Source organism: Stegodyphus dumicola, chromosome 9 (genome assembly GCF_044657685.1).
Source record: "Stegodyphus dumicola isolate Sdum_Otavi_A_Nest chromosome 9, ASM4465768v1".
NCBI classification, from domain to species: domain Eukaryota; kingdom Metazoa; phylum Arthropoda; class Arachnida; order Araneae; family Eresidae; genus Stegodyphus; species Stegodyphus dumicola.
The window spans coordinates 88621334-88645577 of NC_140776.1; the positions used below are offsets into that span (position 1 = coordinate 88621334).

The 24244-nt window shown below is 35.3% G+C and overlaps 1 protein-coding gene across 1 annotated transcript in view; it reads right to left on the reverse strand.

The window, feature by feature from the left end:
• The window catches only part of LOC118193625 (regulator of G protein signaling 7-like), a 280378-nt gene that overhangs the window by 91324 nt on the left and 164810 nt on the right, over positions 1-24244 (reverse strand). Inside the window, exons 5-8 of the mRNA XM_085823737.1 lie at positions 18705-18756; positions 15869-16010; positions 15156-15237; positions 7020-7094 (exon numbers count right to left, since the gene is read on the reverse strand). Of these exons, the coding sequence (XP_085679863.1) occupies positions 7020-7094; positions 15156-15237; positions 15869-16010; positions 18705-18756 (351 nt within the window). The remainder of the gene's footprint in view (positions 1-7019; positions 7095-15155; positions 15238-15868; positions 16011-18704; positions 18757-24244) is intronic.

Consider the following 24244-nt stretch of genomic DNA (forward strand, 5'->3'; position numbering starts at 1 on the left):
CATTTAAATTTAATGTAATATCACGACTTTTACACAATATCAATAAAAGAAATAACGTGGAAATAACCTATCGCGGCAATTATCCCAACCAGACATAAAAAAATTGCAAAAAGCAGCAGTTTATTTAAAATACCTACATTAACGAAATATTTTCAAAATATAGTGAGTTAACATGCTATCGCATGCTTTATTTAACTTCAGAATATTAACCTTGATTTTTATCTCCGATTCAAGAAACTGTTGCAATCGGAAAAATGAGCGCGAAAATTGGCGTTTTCACAGTTTTTAATTAATACCTCAGCTGATTAAAGTCGTACGAAGATGAGAATGGTATCAATGCGTTCCGAGAATTTTTTCGAATCCGGCGATACCTGTCTCGAATTCCAAATCAGTGCCGTTCCATAGATATTTGGAAAAAAAGAAATTGACACGTGACCTTTCGCCAGCACAAATCTGAAACGGAAGCAATTGCCCCCCCCGGCACTTTCGAAAAAGCAATTTTATCTCAGCTAATTCCGAGACAGTTGCCACTCCGAAAAATGAAATAACGTTTTCGCAGTTTTTAATTAATAACTCCGCCGATTATTGTCGTACGAAGATGGGACCGGTATCGATGGATTCGTTGATTTTTTCGAATACGGGGATATGCGTTTCGAATCGCAACTCGGAGCCGTTCCGGAGATATTCGAGAAAAACGAATTTGGCACTCGGCCAAATCCCTAAAATAGGGGAAACCCGTGAAAGAAAGTGCAAAACGTAGGGAAATGTAGGGAGAAAATCAGTTTTTAATTAATATCTCGGCTAATTAAAGTCGCACGAAGATGCCGATGGTCAATCCGGCGAGCCACGGGAATTCCGAATCCAACGGTACCTTCCGCTAAGCTCTACACCCAGCCGTTCCCGAGGAGATGATGTTACAAACACACAAACAAACAGACAGAGGCACACAGATTTTAAGAGTATAGACTAGCGGGCAAGCCCGCCAGCTGAGCGGGCTGAAGCCCGCTTATCATTGTTCGTTTTTAAAAGATATCCTATGTTAAATTTGGCCGGTATTGAAAAGTTGAACCGAACTACCATTTTTAGCGGCATTCCGCGGGCTTCCCCCGCTTTTTTCACCTATGCATCCAGAAGTTACCGCATACACTATACATATGCGGAAAATCACGAAAACACCCATGCTTCCAGCCCTTTCGCGGGTATTCGAAATTTGGACCGAAATACCAGTGTTCAGCGCTTTTGGGCGGGAGCCCGCCCAAAACAGTGTTCAGGTGTGCATGCAAAAGATACTGCGTACACCGTACACATGCGTAAAATCACGAAAACACCCCTCCAGCCAGCCCGCTGCCGATTCGAAAGTTGGACCGAAATACAATTTTTCAGCGATTTTGCGCGTGCTGTGCCCGCTTTATTCACGTATGCATGCTGAAAATGGTGCATAAACGATACACATGCGTAAAATCACGAAAACAAACATGGAGCCTGCCTCTTCGCCGGTATTCGAAAGTTGGACCGGATTACCAGTGTTATGTGGCTTTGCGCGGGCTCTGCCCGCTTTATTCACATATACACCCAGAAGATACTCCATACACTATACACATGCGTAAAATCACGAAAACACCCATGGAGCCAGCCAGTTCGTCGGGATTCGAAATTACCGCATTACCAGAACCGCATTACCAGTATTCTGTGCCCGCTTTATTCACGTATGCATCCATGAGATACTTTATAAACGATACACATGCGAACAATCACGAAAACACCCATGCAGCCAGCCCGCTCGCCGAGATTCGAAAGTTTGAGCGAACTACCAGTGTTCAGCGGTTTTACCCGGTATCCGAGCGCTGTATTCACGTATGCATCCAAATTTTATATACAGTACCCCGGAATTCGAAAGTAGGACCGAAATACCAGTGTTCAGCGATTTTGTGGAGCGGGCTGCGCCCGCTTTATACACATAAGCATGGAGAGGATACTGCATAAACGATACACATGAGTTAAAGCAAGAAAACACCCGGGGAGCCAGCTCGTTCGCCGACACCGAAAGTTGGATCGAACTACCAGCGTTAAGAGGTTTTGAGCAGGCTGCGCCCACTTTTATCACATATGCATCCAGAAATCACTTTATACACTATACACATGCGGAAAATCAGGAAAACACCCATGCAGCCAGCCCGCTCGCAGAGATTCGAATGTTTGACCGAACTACCAGTGTTCAGCGGTTTTACCCGGTATCCGCGCGCTGTATTCACGTATGCGACCAAATTTTATGTACAGTACCCCGGAATTCGAAAGTTGGACCGAACTACCAGTGTTCTGTAGTTTTGCGCGGGCTGCTCCCGCTTTATTCAAGTATGCATGCAGAAGATACCGCATACACGTTACACATGCGAAAAATCCCGAAAACACACATTGAGCCAACACGGTCGCTTGGATTCGAAAGTTGGACCGAACTACCAGTAATCAGAGGTTTTGAGCGAATTTCGGCCGCTTTATTCACTTATGCATCCAGAAGATGCTGCGTACACGAGGCACATGCGTAAAATCACGCAAACACCCATGGACCCAGCCCGTCCGCCGGGATTCGAAATTAGGACCGAACTACCAGAGTTCAGCTTTATTCATTTATGCATCCAGAAGACACTGCATACACAACAGATATGCGTAAAATCACAAAAAAACATGAGTGTAGCCTGCCTGCTCACCGGGATTCGAAAGTTACCGTATACCATCTCAAAGGAGCAAAGAAAAATCTTTAATCTAAAAAAAAAAAAAAAAAAAGTGTGAATTTAATTTTTATTGGTGCGAACTTATTTAAAATATCATTTGCATTAAAAGATAATATCTAAATTAAGTGCACGTATCTAATAACATAAAAAAATATATTATTCCAAAAAATCAAATTTATTATTAAAAAAATAACAACATATTTTTAAAAAATAGCTTTTTCAGATTTTGTAATTAATATCCCAGCTGATTAAAGTTGTACAACTTCAAGAACGTCATCATTTAAATTTAATGTAATATAATAACTTTTATTCAATATCAATAAAAGAATTAACGTGACAATCATCCTAACCTGAAATTAAAAAAAAATTGTGAAAAGCAGCTGTTTATTTAAAATGCCTACATTAACGAAATATTTTTAAAATACAGTTAGGTAACATGCAATCGCGTGCTTTATTCAACTTTAGAATATAACCTTGATTTGTATCTGCGGCGATTCAAGAAACTGTTGCAATCGGAAAAATGAGCCCGAAAATTAGCGTTTTCACAGTTTTTAATTAATATTTCAGCTGATTAACACCCTACGAAGATGAGAATGGTATCATTGGATTCGTAGAATTTTTTGGAATCCGCAGACACCTGCCTCGAATTCCAACTCAGCGCCGTTCCATAGATATTTAAGAAAAAAGAAATTGACACGTGACCTTTCGCCAGCACAAATCTCGAGCGGAAGCAATTGTCATCCCCCCGGCGCTTTCGAAAAAGCAATTTTATCTCAGCTAATTCCGAGACGGTTGCCACTCCGAAAAATGAAATAACGTTTTCGCAGTTTTTATTTAATAACTCCGCCGATTATTGTCGTACGAAGTTGGGACCGGTATCGATGGATTCGTTGATTTTTTTCAAATGCGGGGATATGCGTTTCGAATCGCAACTCGGAGCCGTTCCGGAGATATTCGAGAAAAACGAATTTGGCACTCGGCCAAATCCCTAAAATAGGGGAAACCCGTGAAAGAAAGTGCAAAACGTAAGCAGTTTTTAATTAATATCTCGGCTAATTAAAGTCGCACGAAGATGCCGATGGTCAATCCGGCGAGCCACGGGCATTCTGAATCCAACGGTACCTTCCGCTAAGCTCTACACCCAGCCGTTCCCGAGGAGATGATGTTACAAACACACAAACAGACAGAGGCACACAGATTTTAATAGTATAGATAATTAACGCGTTAAAGAAACGAATTAAATTTTCTAAAGCTCCATTTTAATCAGTACTTTTCGTTTATCTTTCGAAGCCCAAACAGAAAGAAAAAAAAAGGTAGTTCTAGATGATTAATTTCTTTTCCAAAAGAGAAAAAAATTATTTATTTTGAAATTTCTTTTATAATATGTCAGTTCTAATTCCGAATTTAGCATTTTACCTTCCCCAGTTTTTTCTATACACAAATCTTTATTTTTTTTTTCTGCAAGCAAATATTGAGAATAATAAATATTATAGACAATCTTATTTTTTATTTCAGTTAATTAATCCAACCTATGCTTAATATAGATTTATTTTAGACGACCCGTGATTGATATGTGATTTATAGATAAGAAATTTTTAATTAAAATAATTCATCTATCTTTTTAAGATATTTTTGCCATGCTTCTGTGAACACAATAACTTTATTCGGTATACGATAAAATTTCAGTAATCGTCTGTGAAAAGAAAAAATTTTTTTCTCAAGCTAAAACAAAGACTTGAAAGTTTACTTCAAAATGCGCGGAAATATTTTTTGCCTGTTTGAAATATGATTAATTCACTCAGTTCGTCGAAGTAATAAATAAATAAATAAATATTTTATAAAATATGCTTTTAACTTAAACTAATAACATAATTAATGAACTGAAAATAGAAAATTAATTTATCATATATCCAATTAAATGGGAACAAGAGATTAAATAATTCTTTGATAAAATTCGTCTAGGAATTTTATATCATGAGGAGGTGAAGTGCCTCTGACAAATTTATGAAGCTGATGGCTTGCACTTTTTAAAAATGCAACTCTATTATTAGGTTTCATTATTTAGGCTCCAAATCTTTTATTATTCATGATATAAAACTGCAGATGAATTTTATAAAGACAGTTATTTAATCTCTTCTTCCCATTAAAATATATGAAAATTATTTTCACACTTTTAATTCATTAATTAAATTATGACTTGTACATAAAAGCTTAGTCTATAACAATTTTTATTTTTATTTTATTTTTTGCTTGTTTATTTTCATCTTTTGAGTCTCAATGACACATTATGAATCAAATTCTCAGATGAAAAATCATTTCTTGACATTGTATAATCAGTCTTTTACTTCCAACAATTCTGTTACAGCAAATAATCAAAAAACATTGAGCCATTTTTACAAAAAATAAAAAATTACGTTGAAATTTCGCATAAACTTCATTTAAATAATTTTTTTCCCATTATGTCCGATGGCGCAAAAATGCAAAATTTAAAATTTTTTAGTTTGTTCGTTAAACGAAGATTACTGTGAAAAATCATTTCAGCATTAAGTTTTTAATAAACATTTAATTTTTTGGAAAGAAATTCTTTCACCACACTGTATTGTCATAAAAAATCTAGAAAGCTGCAGAATTAATACACTTTCTATCTATCTATAAGGAAAGGGGAAGAAAGATTGCATTTATAGGCATTTCCCCCTTCTGCTTAAACGTTTCTGAACATATTTTTAAATATATATTTATATTACTCTCAAACAGATTTTTTTTTTTCATTTACAGGCACATATACGTTTCGAGAGCATTTGGGCTAACGACATTTTGGGCTAAAAATATTTAAAAACAGTGTATCTTCAGACTTCCGATAGACAACCTCGCGCTGGAGATAAAAATGCTTTATTCCTTAAAGTGTTGTCAGGGCTCATTTTGAAACTCTTAATTTTTTTAACCAAAAATTTGTTACAAAACAAATATTAAGTTTTACAAAATATGAAATAGACAATAAAACAAATTCCAGATTCCAAATTCGGGCTTCAGTGTGCCCATGTTCGGATGGAGGATTATATTACTCAAAATTTGATGACTTCATTATTTAGTTTCTTAAAATTCAATACGGGGTGATAATATTCGGTGGCAACAGTTTGAAAAGTAATACATCGGATTTAAGTGATGCAACACAAAATGCCGTTTGAGACCGATAGCGCTTCTGAGCTAACTCTCCTTTCAGCTAAAAAGTGTAGAAATTGCCCAATTAACATATATTTTTCATTCTTGTTCTAAAAGAGGGCGAAGACTTTGTTCTGTAATCTGTGAAAGTTTAAAAATTTTATAGAAGACACATTTTCAGATGTTGAAATTTAGAAATTATTAAACGTCGAATAGATGAAAATATCTAACGATTTTGGAAAATTCGTCCCAAAATCAGTTTGTTCTTTAAACGAAGGTATGTGCGAAAAACCGCTTCATTAAATTAAAAATAATCTAAATCGAATTACGAAAAAATTACTTCATCACATTGTATTGGTATCTACAAGCAGTGTGTGTACGATATTTGAACTCGATAGTTTATCAACTAAATAAAATGTTACAAAATTAATGTAAAATAGAATGTCATATAGCCCGGTAGTGCAGTAACTATCGCATTGCGCAGCAGCACCACAGGTCCGGGGCTCGATACCCGGGCTGGGCAGGGTCGACTCTGCTTTTCATCCCTTGAGTGGATCGATAAAATAGTACCAAGTTCGCTTGGGGACTAAACACCGGGAGTCCTGCGACAAACTGACCATTTGTCCAGGGCATATGCTCATGCATTCCGGGGCTCACGGTCAAGAAAGCAGGTATCGGTCACTGCAGGTCTTGGCCCACTAGGGCTGTTGCGCCACTGAGCTTAGTTTTAGTTTGAATGTCGTATTCTAACAATATCAACCAGTATGCACGATGTAGGATGCCATAATTCTAAATCTTCATCCAATTTCTAGTGAATTTAACGCTTCATGTGTTACTGATCTTGCCAGGTAACTTCAAAATTCTCCAGAATGTCAAGAATTAGTATCGGATACATTACAAGTCAGCAGAAATTTTCGTGTAAAACAAATTGCAAAGATATCCTCCTAATACGGAAGTTGGCTTCCATAACTATTAGAGTAAGCGGAACTATTAATCACCCGGTACACGTATGACTTGAAATGTCATAATTTCTAAATGCGTGTCCATTTTCAGTAGCACATTTCAAAAGCAGGAGTATTCATAAATATTGATATTCTTCAAAGATGTGAAAACTAAGGTATCGTGACTTACCTTGGCACTTTTGAAAGGTTTGTTCATTCGGCACGCTTTCTTGATGTCCATTTCCGTCGTGTTGACGCAGCCTGGCTGAAAAGAAAAGCAAATATGCAGTTCAAAAACCAAGCTGGGCGGGACCACATAGCTGAGGAAATAAAGAGATGCGAAATTGTAACCTTGAAAACCAGAAAGGACATTCTTCTTTATATTTGGTAAATGAATGAAAAATATATTCAGAAGTTCCAGGTTTAATTTTATGGCATTTATTTATGTTCACTCTCAAGTTTTGTTTTGATGAATTCGGAAACAAATCCAAAACTGAGAAATATTTCAACAAATAATTTTGAAGTGTTTAAAATGAATGGTATGAATGAAAATAAAACTGCGTGCAGTGAAACTACGTTTTACATTGAAAAGTGATAAGAAGGCAAATTTAGGTCTCTACGTTACATATAAATTAAACTTAAAAGCATCTAAAGTTAGTATTAAATTGGAATCAAAGCAAGGCTATTCCTCAACAATATTATTTAGATGCTTTAAATTTATTTTACTTCAATCTTGCAGAAATAGCACCGGATGGGTTTAAAAAAATTTGTTTTTAATTTTTAGCCTATAATGTTTCTTTTTATATATAAATTTATACAGGGTCGGTTTAAGAGTTCGTCAGAAACCCCACGGCAAATTAGGTTATTTAATTACGGCAAAGCCTCGAGGGCTATCTGTCTAAAGGGAGGGATGCCTTCGTGGAGGACTTTCTAAGGGAAACTGGCTCGTATACACGTTACACATGGGGAAAACCACGAAAACACCCATGCAGCCAGCCCGTTCGCGGAATTCGAACCTCGGACCGAACTACCAGTGTTCAGCGACTTTACCGTTCGGCCGCCGGTGAGCCTACCCCACAGCAAAAGCCATGCCAAGTATAAATATTACTAAAACGATACTACGTTTCTTACTGAAATAAGTGTTTCGCCAATTTAAAACTTGCAACTCTCTACGCACAGAAATTCGACTTCAGCCATTGATATAACATCGACCATAGTGTGAAAAATCTCAAAACACAGTTGTACATCGCTGTATTTCTGACTTATTTGTCAGCTTGGTTGCAAAATAATAAAGCAGAGAAGGACATCTATCATTTCTCTGCCAGTATATCAAGGATTTTAACATCACGTCATAGTCGCGCAGTTGTCACCATCGAATTAAAAGTTTCCGATATTCATCATTCACTGTCAGCATCCAAAAGCATATAATTTAACAGAAGGTTATCCCACACACATATTACATGAGAATATTGAAGTGTAGGATGCGTCTACGAATAAATGTTACGTCTTGAATCTTCTAAAATAGTTTAAGCATATACAGATTGTCTTCAGCCCAGGACCGATCCAATATCGCCATTTATGTAAATATAAAAATTCTGTCGATCACATATGTCCGCATGATGTCTTTGTGAATGTTACTGCGCATTCGTGTAGGACAATGAAAGTGACAACTCGCAGTTTACGTGTAAAAAACATTTATTAGATTTACACAAAGAAAAGTGTAAGAAGGAACTCTGCTAGACAAAACATGGCGAGAAAAAACAAATTTTAAAAGAACAGGAAGACGACACAGTGTGATTGTAAATGGTCATTTATGATGATGCAACTAATGATTAAATTGTGTAAGAGATTGTCTGAAACGTCATGACTCATTTTTCTGTGTGTTTCAAAGGTCCTTTATAAAGAACAATGAACAGTCAATAGCATATTGCCCATTTTGTTTGATAACTGTTTGCTTTCTTTTAATGAGCTTCGTAATTCCTCATTCACAAAAGTACCTAGCTTTATCAACGAAAAGTTGAACAGGGTGCTAATTTAAAGCCTTGTCTGAACTGAATGCTATACCATGAAATCTATTTTGAAGAGAGCAAAACAACTAAAAATCTCTCAGCACAAGATCAGGCGAGTAGAGTATGATACGCGTGGCAGCACTTTTCATCCAAACTCTAATAATTTTTGTTAGGTGATCAAAATTATGTGATGTCTCGCCTTATCGGGATAGAAGATATCGGGATAGTGAAGCAAGTCACATCAATTATAACCATATTATCGGAATTCGGTACAGATCTATGCAAAATCGAACAAGACATCATAGCATAACAAATCAACTGGCAATGCATCAAATATAATAATTAGGTACATAACACGGCATCTAAATAATTTAATATTCAATCTAAATAATGCTCAACTGACACTGCAGTACTAATTGGCACTACTTTAAGGACAAATCTTATAATTGGAATTTACTGAAAACTTTTATGTTACATGCATTCCAATTCAATCACGGTCGTGTTTTGCAACTACATGTATTGTATAGAACAGAATGTATTACCAGTACTGCGCGGCACTTCATTGGTAAGAACAAAGTGTTCATCTAACACGCAACTTTCTATGTAACAAATTATATGAAAGCAATAATTACAACATATTGTTACGAAATGTACAGGCGCGGTAAGATAGCTTCCCCGCAAAGCAGTTTTAGGGTTACCATAAAAAGGCAAAGGAAGGCAGGGTTGCCACATTTGGCGTGAAATCGACCATTTGGTGACGAAATTGGCGATATACCATGGACGGATGGAGAACCTTCTGGAACGAATTCTTACCGGTTTAGCCCAGAATGTTCTCGAACACAAGCCGAAAGCTATATAAACCCTTCTGGTCCGCAGTCAGTGTGTCTCAGAGAATATGCCTCATCTAGCGAGCCGTGCGGAGTCGATCGAGTTGACAGCCGGGCAATGAGTGCCGCCGAGTGGGTCGTCCAGTGCATCGAAAGACTCTCGTAGTGTATCGCGGTTAGTGCATCGTCGAGAGAGCGTGTTGAGCTCCGGGAACGACTGAACCGAAGAGTCGAGAGCCGTGCCCTGTGTGTCGTCGAGTGCATCGCGAGTTGTAGCGTGGAGAGTCTCGAGAGTACGTGGAGTTCCGAGAACTGTACTCTGCTGCTTTGCAGTGAGCGTTCGATACACCATGGTGGCCGGCTATCAAACAGGCTCTGCGAAAGGCACAATGCCCGAGCAACTTGTATAAGATCATTTGCAACTACCTACAGGATAGAAGACTCCTGGCAATCCATAACGCAGGGACATTAGAGCAGAAGCAGACAAGAGGATGTCCGCAGGGGTCGGGCGCGGGCCCACATCTGTGGAATTTGACTTTTAACGAAGTTCTATCAGCAACATGGCCAGCGCACATCCAGATTTACGCATATGCTGATGATGCGACATTAATAGTAAAAGGTTGGACTAGAGATGAGTTACAAAACAACTGTAACGAGGTATGTCAACTATTCCACGTCCTATGCATTAACTTAAACTGCAAATTGCAGAACACAAGTCGAAGATTCTGTTAATCCCCAAAAAGGGAGGATCTCTTATAAGAAGACCCACAATTAAGATCAATGGACAGAGGATACAGATAGTTAACCAACTGAAGTATCTGGGTCTAACGTTTGACTATAAGATGACCTGGATTACACACATCCAGGATATCAAACTCAAGACAATATCCATAGCAAAACAGATACGGCTATTCTATGGTCATAAATGGGGTCTACATCCCCACATCCAAGAGATTTTTTTCATTACCGTGGTGGAAAAAATCGTTACTTACGCAGCTGCTGTTTGGACTCACCCAATGCAAGGTAGGAACATAAAACACCTTTACACCATACAAAGACCCTTTGCATTGGGTATCACCAGAGCTTACCGTACGACCTCCTCAGACGCCATTAACGTGCTCGCTAGTCTCCTTCCTCTACACATTCGTGTCGAAGAGGAGGAAGCAAGACAATTCGTATTGCAACTGAAACGACCAGTTTTTTTGATGAAGTCAATTACCATCCGGAAGATTACGAAGCCAACAGCTGCCAGTTCAGCGTCCATCCAGCGGTCAAAGGCACGGGAGTAAATATTACCATCAATCCCACTACGACTCACCATCCTGCACAGCACACCATCTACACAGATGGTTCGAAGATTGACAAAAGAGTGGGAAGTGCGTTTGTAGTTATGCAACAAGGTACAATAAAAGACCAATGGAAGGGACAGCTGCGGCAAAATAATAGCGTATTTTAGGGAGAAGCAGTGACGATTGCGAAAGCAATTCGCTACTTGCAGTCCACAACATCCGCAACGCTACTGTCAAAACCGACAGCCTCTCATCTCTGTATGCAATAGGAAATCCAGACCATCCTTCCTGCATAATACAAGGTGTCTAAGAAGACCTGCGGAAAAATCCATCTCTCCGTACCAAATTGGAATGAATAAAAGCGCATACCGGCTACCACGGTAATGAATTGGCAGACCATCTCGCCAAAGAAGCAGCTACAGGAATTACCGATTTACAAATTGACATCCCATGGCGTGTCTCATTCCTGAAGAGGACTATGCTGAAGAGGACATTCCTGAAGAGTTATGCGTTTAAGGCAATTGGGCTATGGCAGCAGACATGGGACAATAGCGAAACTGGGAGACGGGCTCATTTCCACATCAGCTACGTGGATACCACCAGGAACATTGCGGGTCATGGACCATTTCCAGAATATTTCAACAGATTCGACATAAGCCATACCAGTCAGTGCACCTGTGGACAGACTGGCTCTCCGGAGCACTACCTAACATCTTGTCCCTTTACAGAAGAGCTTCACGTCAACTTCCCGTCCACAAATCGACAAGCCTTCTATAAGTTTTTAATAAAACAAAGGCACCTGGTCAGAAAAATCGGGCTCTTAATGGGCAAACTGGCAGGACTAAATATGGACCTGTGCCAAACTTAGCTAAATCACAGACTGCCACAATAGACAAATAGCGATTTAGTGACTGGCACCAGTATCTAATGTTTGAATCTTTGAATATTCTTGAATAATATTGAATGTTTGTACAACACTGATAGTCCTATTGCATGTATATACAAGTATTATTTAACGAAACTGTTTTATGCCAATTATCTGTATTAGGTTAACTAACTGAACTATACAATGGAATTAGCATTATCTGTATCTGCATATATTTATATCTTCTGTACCTTATATCATTTATTTCGTATCATCCTGTATCATGCAAACTATTCAACACCCTGTATCATGTATTCTGACATCCGCATATATTATCTCGTATTATCCTCTATCATGTAACTTATTCATTCAACTTATCATGCACCTTGTATCAAGTATCCTGGCATTAGCATAAATTTGTATTTCCAGCACCTAGTATCATATATCTCGCAAAATCTTAGTTATGTAACTTATTCTGGATCCAGTATCATGTATCCCAGCATCTACATATATAATCTCGTATCATCTTGTAGCATGTAACATATTCTGCACCATGTATCATGTATCTTGGATCTTGGTATCTGCCTATATTAGTATCTTCTGCACCTTGTAACATCCTGCAATACGTAACCTATGTTGTAAAATGCAACCCTGTATGTTTAACAAATATCTCGTATCATCCTGTAATATGTTTGATATATCCCGTATCATCCTTTAATATGTATTATGTATCATGCATCTTGGTATCTGCTTATATTAGTATCTTCTGCACCTTGTATCATATATCTTGCAACATCCTGCACTACATAACCTATGTTAAAAAATGCAACCTTGCACGTTTTAACAAATATCTTGTATCGTGTAATATATATCATATTTCTCGTATCTTCCTGTAATAATTATCATATATCTCGTATCATCCGTTAATATGTAACCTATTTTGAACCTTCTTTTATTAAGTATGTGTATGTCACCTTATGCATGTCCTTATATTTGTCACCTTATGTATCTACCTCACCTTAAGTTCTACGTATCATGCATCTTGGCAGCTGCCAATATTTGTATCTTCTGCATATTGTAACATATATCTCGCATAACCCTGTATCATGCATCTTATTTCGCACCTTCTACCATGAATCCTGCCACTTATATCACTCTGCATCTCGTATTATGTATCTTGGCATCTGCATATATCTGTATCCACAGCATCTTGTATCATATATCTCACAACATCCTGTAACATGTAACTGATTCTGCTCCTATATATCTTATATTCATAAGTATGTGTACGTCACCCAATGTGTGTCACCTTAGATATGTTCTTATGAATATCCCCTTATACATCTCATGCACCCCATGTTCCTACGTAAGATGTATTTAGGCATCTGAATATATATGTATCTTTTGCACAGTCTATCTGTAGCCACCGTATGTTTTTATGTATCATTTATCTAGGCAATAGATAAAGGTGGACGTGGCGCTATACCGATTAACCGTATTGGTAGAGGGATGATGCCCACGTTCTCCGTCGCATGTCGCATGCTTTGCAGTAAAGCTGTCTCCACCATTATTGCCTGAATGTGTGAAGGCTGTGTCGCTGAACGTGTCAGCGTGTTTATAACATTTCGACGACTGTAAAAGTGATTTTGGAGCTATCTGATTAATATTGGTAAATAAAGTGTGTTTCGATATTTCATCAAGTGTCGTCGTTATTCACTCCAAATCTACGAACCCCGTACGAACGTGAAGGAAGAAAATAACGTAACAACTGGTGTCAGAAAAGAAAAACGCAACAATAGCATCTGCAATACGCAGCACCTACTATGTATTAACATTTATTTACAAATACCAACAACAGGAGGTGGAATGTAACAAGTCGCAAAGCCAACAATTGCAGCATGTTTATAAGAAATAGCAGTGTGTGACAGTGATAAGCAACTAATGTCTAATGGTTCAACCTCTGTATGATGACATATAGTTAAACAGGCATATGTGCTCAAATCAATATATATTTATTTATTTTATTTTAATTTAATTTTATTTATTTTACTATTTATTTGTTATTTATTTATTGCTATTTCTATCTCATTACATATCATTTAGTATATATTATACTGTTTAATTATTTGGTTTTATATTATTTTAATATTATTTATTCATGTATTATTATTAACTTCATGTATATAACAAAATTATTACTTTAAACGTATAATATATATTATAAATATAATAAGTTACAAACCTACTATAGTAAGTTACAAAGCAATGTAATACTATATTACCATACTAGGCCATGCTTTTTTATTTAGTATAATGTATGTAATCAAAATTGTTAAATCTAACTAATGTGTAATATGCATAATATACCTGTCATAAAACATGATATTGCCTTGGATCATATATAAATCTTAGTATAACTTTCTGTATCTAAAATATTCCCATGCACGTCATCAAAATTACTTTATTATAAATGTAATGTACATTTTAATTGTATATGTCTTGTATATGTAATGAATATGTAAGATTATGTACTATGTACCTCATTTGTAATATACCATTATATGTAATATTATGTAATATGTACCTTAATTGCAACATGCTGTATGAACCAAAGTAGTATTGCCACAATACTACTTTGGTTCATACAGCAAAGCTTACTATCTACCAAGCTTATTATCACAGCCACCAAGCCTACTAATATTATCTACCAAGGCCCTTGTATGACACTGTATTTTAAATCGACGGCTGGTATGAGAGGTTTGTGTGGCCGCTCACCCTTTCCCATACCATCTTGGGGTGCTCTAGATCAGTGTTTCTCAACTGGATTAACTCCAAGGACCGGTAAAATATTTCGGTACGTTCTCGCGGACCGGTAAGTTTAATAATTCGACCCATAGGCACAATTTTTGGACAGATAGCTGGATATTTCGCGGACCGGCAAATATTTCTTGCGGACCGGTGCCGGTCCGCAAGAAGAACTAATAAAAATTCAAAGGGATTAGTCATGTATGTTTGAAAGATACTGCAAAATTTGTTTCTGCCCATTGTGATTTAGTACAATCGTTTTACTTATACAAATAAAGTTAATAAATACAGTTCAACTGGAAGACATTCAATTTAATACCATAATGAAAACTATGCATAGAATACTTAGTGCTCTTGAAAACCTATCGAAAGTGTTTTAAAAATTGAATTTAAGTTTCTTATTTGTCAAAAATCTTATATTACGAAAATTAATGTTTTTGGATCTAGTGCTTAAATGTCTGAATTTTAATATAATTTGCTGAAGGAAATTACTATGAATTTCAAAGAATATGCATGAAAATATATTATTACCACTGGCCTATGGACATCCCAGAAGGCACGCTCTTGACTATCTAGAACTTTTCTTTCTAACTTATCCCGCTTTTTATCCACCCTGAAAAGAATACAGGAATTTAAAATATTATGAAGTGTTAAAAGACGTTTTTCAAATCAAAGAGAAAAAGAAAATAAAATGCATTTTAATAATTGTTTTTATACTGTTTATATAGATCATTATCTCAAAATCCAAGGAGTTCGAAAACAATTAAAAGTCTAAAGACGAATAAATATCTCTTAAACGGTCGGTCGTAGACTCGCGATTTTACTTCAAGAAATGAATAATTATAGTAGTAGGCTTTGGATCTGCGATAATTTTGATAAAGTGGCAGACATCTTTAAGTAAAAATATAAGAAACTTTAGTTATGCAGGCCTTCTGCGAAGACAGTTTTGATCAGTAAATACTTCCTTATCCTTTGAAAATCTATCAAAAAGTAAAAGGAGGATCTGAAATATGCGCTAAAAACTTCAAAAGCATATGATACAAACCTCTTTCATCCTTAAAAAGGAATAATATTTCGAGAGCATTTAAAACTGATTTACAAAATTTCTAATTTTAGCATTCCTAGAAAATCTAAGTTTAAAATAGGGGCTTCTAAATAAATACATTTCTCATTAAAGTGTCTTTTAAAAATCTTATAAGAATTTAATGACAAAATCTACAAGATTTATAGTCTAACAAACTTACTTAGCCTGGGCCTCGGCTTGCATAAAAATAAATTCCCACTTCCTCGAGAACATCTTCTGCAAACGCGCTAGATTTTCAGCTTCGTAGTCTGCTAATTCCAAGCGCGTCTTGTTCTGCATAGTGCGTTTGCACAGGTAGACGGCTACAATGAGGAAAGAAATTAATTTCATAATGCAGTGAACTCCTTAAAAGAAAAACCTGAAAATTGATCCTTTAGATTCCAATTTAGCATCAGATGAATATCATGCTTTATTCTTTATTATTTTCTTTAATTATGTGTAGCACAAAGTGATGCAGAGGCGTTATAATGAAATCACAAATATGTAGAGACTGAGATAGCTTGCTAAGACGTGATATTTTGCTGTTTCAGAAATATTTAATGTCTATGAAATTTTGCTTCTTCACGAAAGTCCAAAGAATTGAGTTATCGCATGTTTATAAGTTGCACTTTAAAAGATTAAGTAAGTAGTAAAGGTGTATAATTGAGATTAAGTTACAATGATGACGCATTTATGCATTTTTCTATTTATATTTTACAAGACAAAAAACGCATAGGAGATGGAAACTTTAAGATAAAATAATACGCCGAATATATATTAATTTAGATGTCAAACAACAAAAAAATTAGCGTTTATATTTTCAAATTTTCACAGACCAGCTTCGATGGTTTTACCGAACCATCATCCTCAGCTGAACTGATTTAAAATTGATGTTATGCCATATATAATACCAATTCTGAAGAGCCCCGTTCTGTTGTTAGACAAATGAAATAGTACTGGATTTCTGATATAAATCTCTTTCTCATTAGTTTTTTTGCATAAAATTTACAGTGACATCAAAATTCTTTTGGCGGTTTGAAATCGTCAAACCCCTACTGCGATGACGGTTACGGATAGAAACTAACCTCAGAAGCAGTTGTTTTTCTTCCAAGTCTTATCATATCTTCTTAGAAACAACTTTAGACTCTTTAAATTGTTTATAATGGAGAAAAGATGTTTGTCTTCAAATATTCAACCATCTTGAGACTTCTATAATTGTTAAATCTACGTATAAATAGCTAAAAGTTTTAATCTCAAAGATTAGAACTCTGGTGCAGTGAAAAAAACCAAGGAGGTTAGAGTAGAAGAAGGGGGGGTTCTTAGTTCCTCTACTATCGGGGTACATAGTACATAACCTACCTTCTATGAAATGATATAATCATTTCAGCAAAATAATATCAATAAATAAACAGCTACATATTTAAACGACAAATATTTATTTGTTTTGCAGTTTGACAGCAAAGCATATGAGTTATTAAAAAGGAATGAAAAAAAAAGGTGGAAGTAGCTTTAAAAAGTAAAGAAAGCCTGCATACAGCTGTATGCTTTAGGCGAGTAATATTGCACACACTATGTAATGCTACCTTTCATAAGAGTCCCAAGATTTCGAAATCTAAAACAACAAGTCAATCTATATTTAAAAACTGAGGCAATTTTCGCATCACGAAAGGACGGAAGGAAAACACGCGATTACCAGACAAATCGATACTTGACCCACCAAGGCAGTGTAGTTTGGAGGGAGGGTTTCTTCAGAGATTTCGAAGGGGGGGATACCTGCCCATACGGATGATCTCCAGCTGTTTACGACTACTCTGCGTGGAATTCTGGTTGAACTGCGCATAATAAATTCTATATAAAACCTGTACGTCTTCTTTGGTTTTGGTTTACGTTTCTTTGGCTCGTGCAGTTTTTATATAAGGAATCGGAAAAACAATTATGCCTTCTTTCTTTATTCCAATAACTTCCTGCAATAATTATCACGCACTTTTTCTCAACAGATTATTCAAGAGAGAGTTCATGAAAATTTATGATAATTTTAATGAAGGTGTAGTGTTAAACGTAGTTTTCACCTAAATTTTTACGGAAAATGTACAGCTATCACCTAATAAAGGAAAAGCAACAAGTAATAAAATGAGTTTTTATAAAAGAATTATCTGCTATATTATGTTGAAAAACTATTGTTTAGTTTTCAAATATGTAATCTATAGGATAATTCTAGCTTATCTTTCTGCTTAAATCCGTAAATAATTCATTTCTAGAACGATACAGATAAAAGTATTTCAGTAGTAGGCTTCAGTATGATTAGTTATTTGCATATTACTTTCAAGAAGTAAATAGTTGTTTAAGGGCTTGCCCATACCACACAAACGGGAAATGCTCTGTGTGCTTGGAAAAATTTCGTACCAAATTAAATCTGCTCGACTAAACGCGTGGAAATTAATATTAATTTCGTCCCAAATAAGCTTTTTTTTTAATAAACAGTAATCGATAAGGACGTAAAGGACGACAGCTCTCATCCTCCCTGTTCTTAAAATGTTTCTGTTGCATATATCTCTTTATTACATTTCAAATTTGTTTGCAATGTGACTAATAAGCTCATCTCGGGTCTTGTGATAACAGGACAAAATTCTCCGAACGTTTCGTCATAATTATCATTAATTAAACGGCATTTTCAATGTTTTTACTTTCTTGTAATATACAACAGAATTTACTCTTAAATTTGGAAACACAACTGTATATTCGAGAACAAATGTTTAATTCTTATATTTAGATATTTACTAAATTTTTTTCTCGGAAATAAATCCATCGTATTGAGAAACAAATATAAAATTTAAAACAGATGATATATGTATGTTCTAAAACTATCTTTCCCGGGTTTTAGAAATATTCGAAACTTTAAAGGCGTAGGTTTGATGATCTTACTTTCAGTGTTGGACACTACTGATACATGATAAAAAGATTCGAATATATTTTGCTTCAATTTTTATATTCACTAAAACGTACAACATCTAACTTACCGTAGTCCGTATTTTCGGGCTCCCAGCAGTTGGACGGCCAAAAGTAAGGAGTCTGAAAACAAGATAATACTTATCAGCAGCAATCTCATTTGCACAGCGGCGAATAAATAGATTATTTACACATTAAAGAACTCCAAAATGATTAGGTTGTTAATTAGTAAATACTCTTCCATAGGTATTCAGCAGGATTATTTTATTTTCTCCGAACACCTTAAACTAAATATTACTGTTTTATTCACACGACATAATTCCTATCTCCTTTTCACTAATCAAAAACAAGTCCTATCCAAATAAAAAGCCATTGCTTCCACGTTAGTCATTGCTAATTCGGGAGTTCAGAAACGTACAATTTATGCCTAATGGATTTATAATTAGGTGGATATCTGTCTAATGGATTTTAAAAGTTGTTTTTAACCTGTTATTAAACAAGAATCAAAACTTTCTTGCGGCTGCTTCATACGCTAGGCGCCAAGCCTACTTTGTCTTGCTTTCCGTTTAGCTTACAATATGCGATTTCACTCATATGCCGAAGGCTGGAAATTTGTGTAGAATTAGATAGAAGGTAATGTAAGAATACAGCTGGTGTATCAATACAGAGATTGTGGATCTGATAGAATATAATTTTTTAAATTGTATATCGTCAGTCAACAGTGACAGGCGCGGTCTGAACAAAAAGTATATTGTTAGTGATCGGTGACTAATGCGGTCTGAACGGAAAGTATAGGGTCAGTCACCGCTTATTGACATGGCGTTTCGTGTTAAGCTGTAGTGTTCTTGTGTCTGTCGACAAACAAACATTTACCAGCCCTCGAAATAAATTCAAAGAACCTAAAGAATGTTGTCATTAATTTCGATATAATACAGGCATTTCGGATTGATTTTTCGGCCCAAAATGCAAAACATTCTAGCGAATTTAAATCACCCTGAAATATTTACAGTGTTGCGCAGCAGAGATAATAACAGTTCACATAATTTTAAAATTTTTAGTAATGTTTGAAGAAAAATACCGCATGCTTGTAACATGAGAGTTCTATTTTATTTCTTTATTCTACAACCCAGGTAGTTGTATGTGGTTTTCTTTATTTAGGTACAGTCTACTGATGTACAAAAAATATTAGATTCTTTTTTTTTTTTTTTTTTTTTTTTTTTTTTTTTGCGATGCTTAATTTAATGACTTATTTCAAATATTTGTCGTTTCATATGCCAAGTACGCATATTATTAATTTCAATGTAATCCTATAACTGTCGGAAATACAGCACAGAAATGAATGCGCTACATAGTACATTGGCTTATAACAAAAGTGTGGGAGAGTTGAGTTTAGGAATTTTAAAATGATTTTATAGATGGAGATCATGATTCGTTAACTGAATTTATTTTAAATATTTAAATTTTCTCTATCCTAATGAAATATATGTTTTTCCACAGCGATTTATTTACTGATTGCAACAGTACGTATTGAAGAAAACGTTCAGGAAATTACTTTTATGACAGCAATAGCAGAATTCCGTATTACAAGAAAGCTTAAATTCAGTACACCATTATTTACAACATATAAGTCGAAACTAATTGCATTATCAAATAGCTGCATATTAATTTTAACAAATTAAAACTACGCAAGTCCGGATACAGCATTTTCGGTGGCATATGCGATCAGTGGGGTTTTGGCGTCGTATGTAAATTAAGCACATTAATAATTGTAAATGGCGAAATATACTCTTATTTAAAGTAGCTTGTAAAAAAAAAAAGATTTTGCTCGCGACCTTCAAAAATGAGAGTCTTCAAGCCTTAGGCAGCCTACGCCTCGAGCTGTCTTAGCGTTAAACTATGTTCATAATTTAGTGACTGACGTAATCGCAGGCTGAACAAGTGAACTGATATGCTATGAAAGTGAATTTGGCAAATCTGAGATAGTATTTTAGAGAGTTAACTCTATGTCATAAAATATAAACTGATCTATGGCAGACAATAACAATTGTAAAATTTAAATTCAGAGTTAGCAATAACAAATTATTTCTGGACAAAAAAGTATCCGTTCGGAAATTTAGCTTAAAACATTTCTTACATGATTACGAAGAAAAATTAAGAATATCACTAAGTAGTGAAGGAGGTTTTCAATGCTGATGACCTATTCAAATGCCCTACTTTTACAGAAGAGGAGAACATAAATGAACAACGCCGAGATACAAAATGGCGGACGATAAGTCGAGTACTCCAAAATAATATTACTTCCATTCCGCCCACGTTTCATACGCTGCTTTAAATTACCGCCGCTAGTGTCAATGTAAGCTCCCAAAGGTTAATGCTTTTTGATTAACTGCACAACATTTTCTCTTCTTTTTCGTGTTCCGACCTGAATAACATATTTATCATACGCTGTGTCCTCATGTTTAAGCTGAGGAGAGAAGATAGAGGATGGAGATTTAAGATTATTTTCATAAACACGGAAGAAATGTCCAATATTTCTCGGTTGATATAACGTATACTCTCGTAAGTAAGAATATTGATTTGCGTTATCACAGCCGAAGTACTGCTCATTTATAAAGTTAATTTAATGTTCGTTACTTTCATGGAATATGAAACAGCCTGAAGTTTTCGAGAACTAATAGAAAACATTTCAGCTAGCTGAAAAATATTTAAAGAAAATCACAATCAATTCAGAGGAAGTAAATGACATGCAGAACTTTAATGCATACACCACGCACTTTGTTTGAACAAACTTCTGTTTAAGCAAGTCCTAAAATACTACATTGGTGCTTTACATCAGAACTAGGAAAGAAAGAAGAGAGAGACCGAGAGAGGAAAATCTTGTTAAACAAGCGAACGACTTATTTAAGTCGGCCATTTCAACAGCAAATCCTTTAATGCTAACCAGAAATGAGAAAACGTTCTTTTTCGCATTCTATGCGTTCACTCAGAAAAATGATATTTTGATGTTCTGAAAATCGTGACTGGAAAAATAATTTTTAAATCTCGCAGATACGAAAATTCGATTGAGAAAGCAAGTTCTCTTTTTCATGGTGTAAGTGCATCTTTTATCATCCTCATCAGTTTAAAAAAACCTCAATTAAATAAATTATGAAAATAAACTATAAATCTTTGAATTTTTATTCATTCTGTTATTTCACCTCATGCAAGGCACTGAATGCCCTCTAAAAACTTGAAAGAAACAAAAGAAAAAGAAAATTTTTATCAGCATTTTTTTTGCCTGTTTCATAGCTGATAGATAAGAATATTTCATACAAAACTGTATTTTTTCATTTTTGGGTATTTTAGTAAAAGCTATAACTTTATAGGAAGTTGTTTTAATTCGACCTACTCATTTTACGCAAAACACCAAGAATAATGAGTAAGAGTAACTAATAATAATAATTTTCATACAATAAATGCCAAAATTCACAATGTAAAGATACTCCAAATCTACAGTTTCTGTAATCATGAATTATAGCAATTGCAGCCGTTACAATCAACAATTGCAGCCGTTAGTACACATAGTTTAGAAGATTTTTAAATCAGATCGAATGCAGTCTCGAAGACCGTCATACAACAGACAGAACAAATATCAAAACCTACGAAAGCTAGAAATAAATTTCGGATATTTTGTAGCATTTTAGAGCTAATATAATTCAATTTATTCGTAGGAGATTTCTCTGAATATTTCCGTTGAATATGAGTATAATCTGAAAATTTTATTGCTCATGGTTCTATATTTAGAAATGCATTTTCACGGTTAGACGTATTTACGCCAACCGTGAAACCATATAAGTTAGTAGCCACCAAATTTTCAAAACGCGTAGAACTCGTGAAAATGAGCATAAGAATTCATTTTTAATCAGCAATGCGGCCATTTTCGAATGTTGAATTTGATGAATTTCAGATTCCAACGGTTTTTAATCATAATATTTATTGCCTTTGACTTAATTTTAAATACACACTTATTAAATTAGCCTGTAATGGAAGAAAATGAAATTTGCCTGCAATGGAAGAAACTACGGTAAAATTTCTGCAGGAATACCGTATTTTGCCGTAAAATCGCCAAGCAGAACAATTGCTTCGAATCTATCCATCAAGTGATCGCCATAACATTTCCACCAGAACGAAAAAAAACCAAACTTATAATTAAAACATTACAGGGTGTTTCAGCAAATCGCTTATAAATCTTCAGGAGAGACAGAGTCCGCCTAAACGATGAAAAATCACATAGCAATACAGGGTCGGAAAAGCTTTCTTGGCGCGGTAAAACACAAAAAAGGAAAGACATGAATACTGCGATAAAACATGTTTGATTTTGTTTAATACAGTAGAAGCTAACAAATAAAACAAAAACAAACAACCATCGTCATTAAAGAAGGTGTTCGGAATTTCGTCCCCGGACCGTGATGCAAGCCTCAGACCTCCGGTGCATGAAAGATCTGTATCACGCATGGAAGATGCATAACTTACAGTTCCTGCATCACGGTCCGGATCGTAATTTCAAACATGTTCTTTGATGACGATCGTCTGTTTTGTTCTTATTCCTTGGTTTCCGCTGCACTAAACATAATAAACATTATTCTCACCCTGTTCGCGTCCTTCTTTTCTTGTGTTTTGTGTCGTAACTACCGCTCCAGGAAAATGTTCGCTATCATACATTGCTACGCGTTTTTCCATCATCTAAGTGTAATCTATCTTTCCCAAATTTTGTAACCGATTTGCTGAAACACCCTGTATATTTATGTGTTGGTCTGCGTATATATGTGTATAAAACGAAAAAATACGAAATAAAAATGCAATTCAAAACCTAATCCTATCATGAGCTGAAAGCAGCAACAAGTGACAGATAATTTTAAAAATCATTCCATAATCAGTTTGGAATAAACATATGCAAGAACCAAATACCAGAAGTATACTAGCAAACTGCAAGTAATTGATGCAATGAAAGAAATTTAAAACTTAAAATGATCTAAAAAAACGATTAATGAAAGCAAGTTAGCAGTGCAAACAATTTGCACAATCACAGCATCAAAAACTTGAACAAATTTTAAAAAAGCGTAAAATATTATTTTGAGTAGACCATGCCCAAAACCAAAACCTGCAAATACAAGCAATTTAACATACGCATAAACAAAAACATAAGTAAATTTTGAAACTCCACAAGCCGAGTTAGACATTTTTTTTTTTTTTTTTGAAAATTGCAGCATTAAAATTATAAACAAGCATAAAAGCTTACTACTACCACTAATAATAATTCTCAGTTTAAAGTGGACCGAGTCCAGAAAATATGTAAAACAAAAACAATCCACACATATAAAAAATGATTATCTATCTCTTTTATTAACAAAACGGGCCTACTTCAGCTTCCAAGTCTCAAGAAAGCTCACTTAAGTGAGTTCTATTTTCTGTAACATTTAACAACTTCTTTATTATTAATCCAAAGGGGTTTTGTCCCTGAAGGACTATTGTTCTCGTTTTGCGATTTTGCGTTGAAAACTTTAAAAGGCTGTATCACTTTTCAAATCGTTGCCACCAAGTACTAACGCCTTGTATTATGTTTTAAGAAATT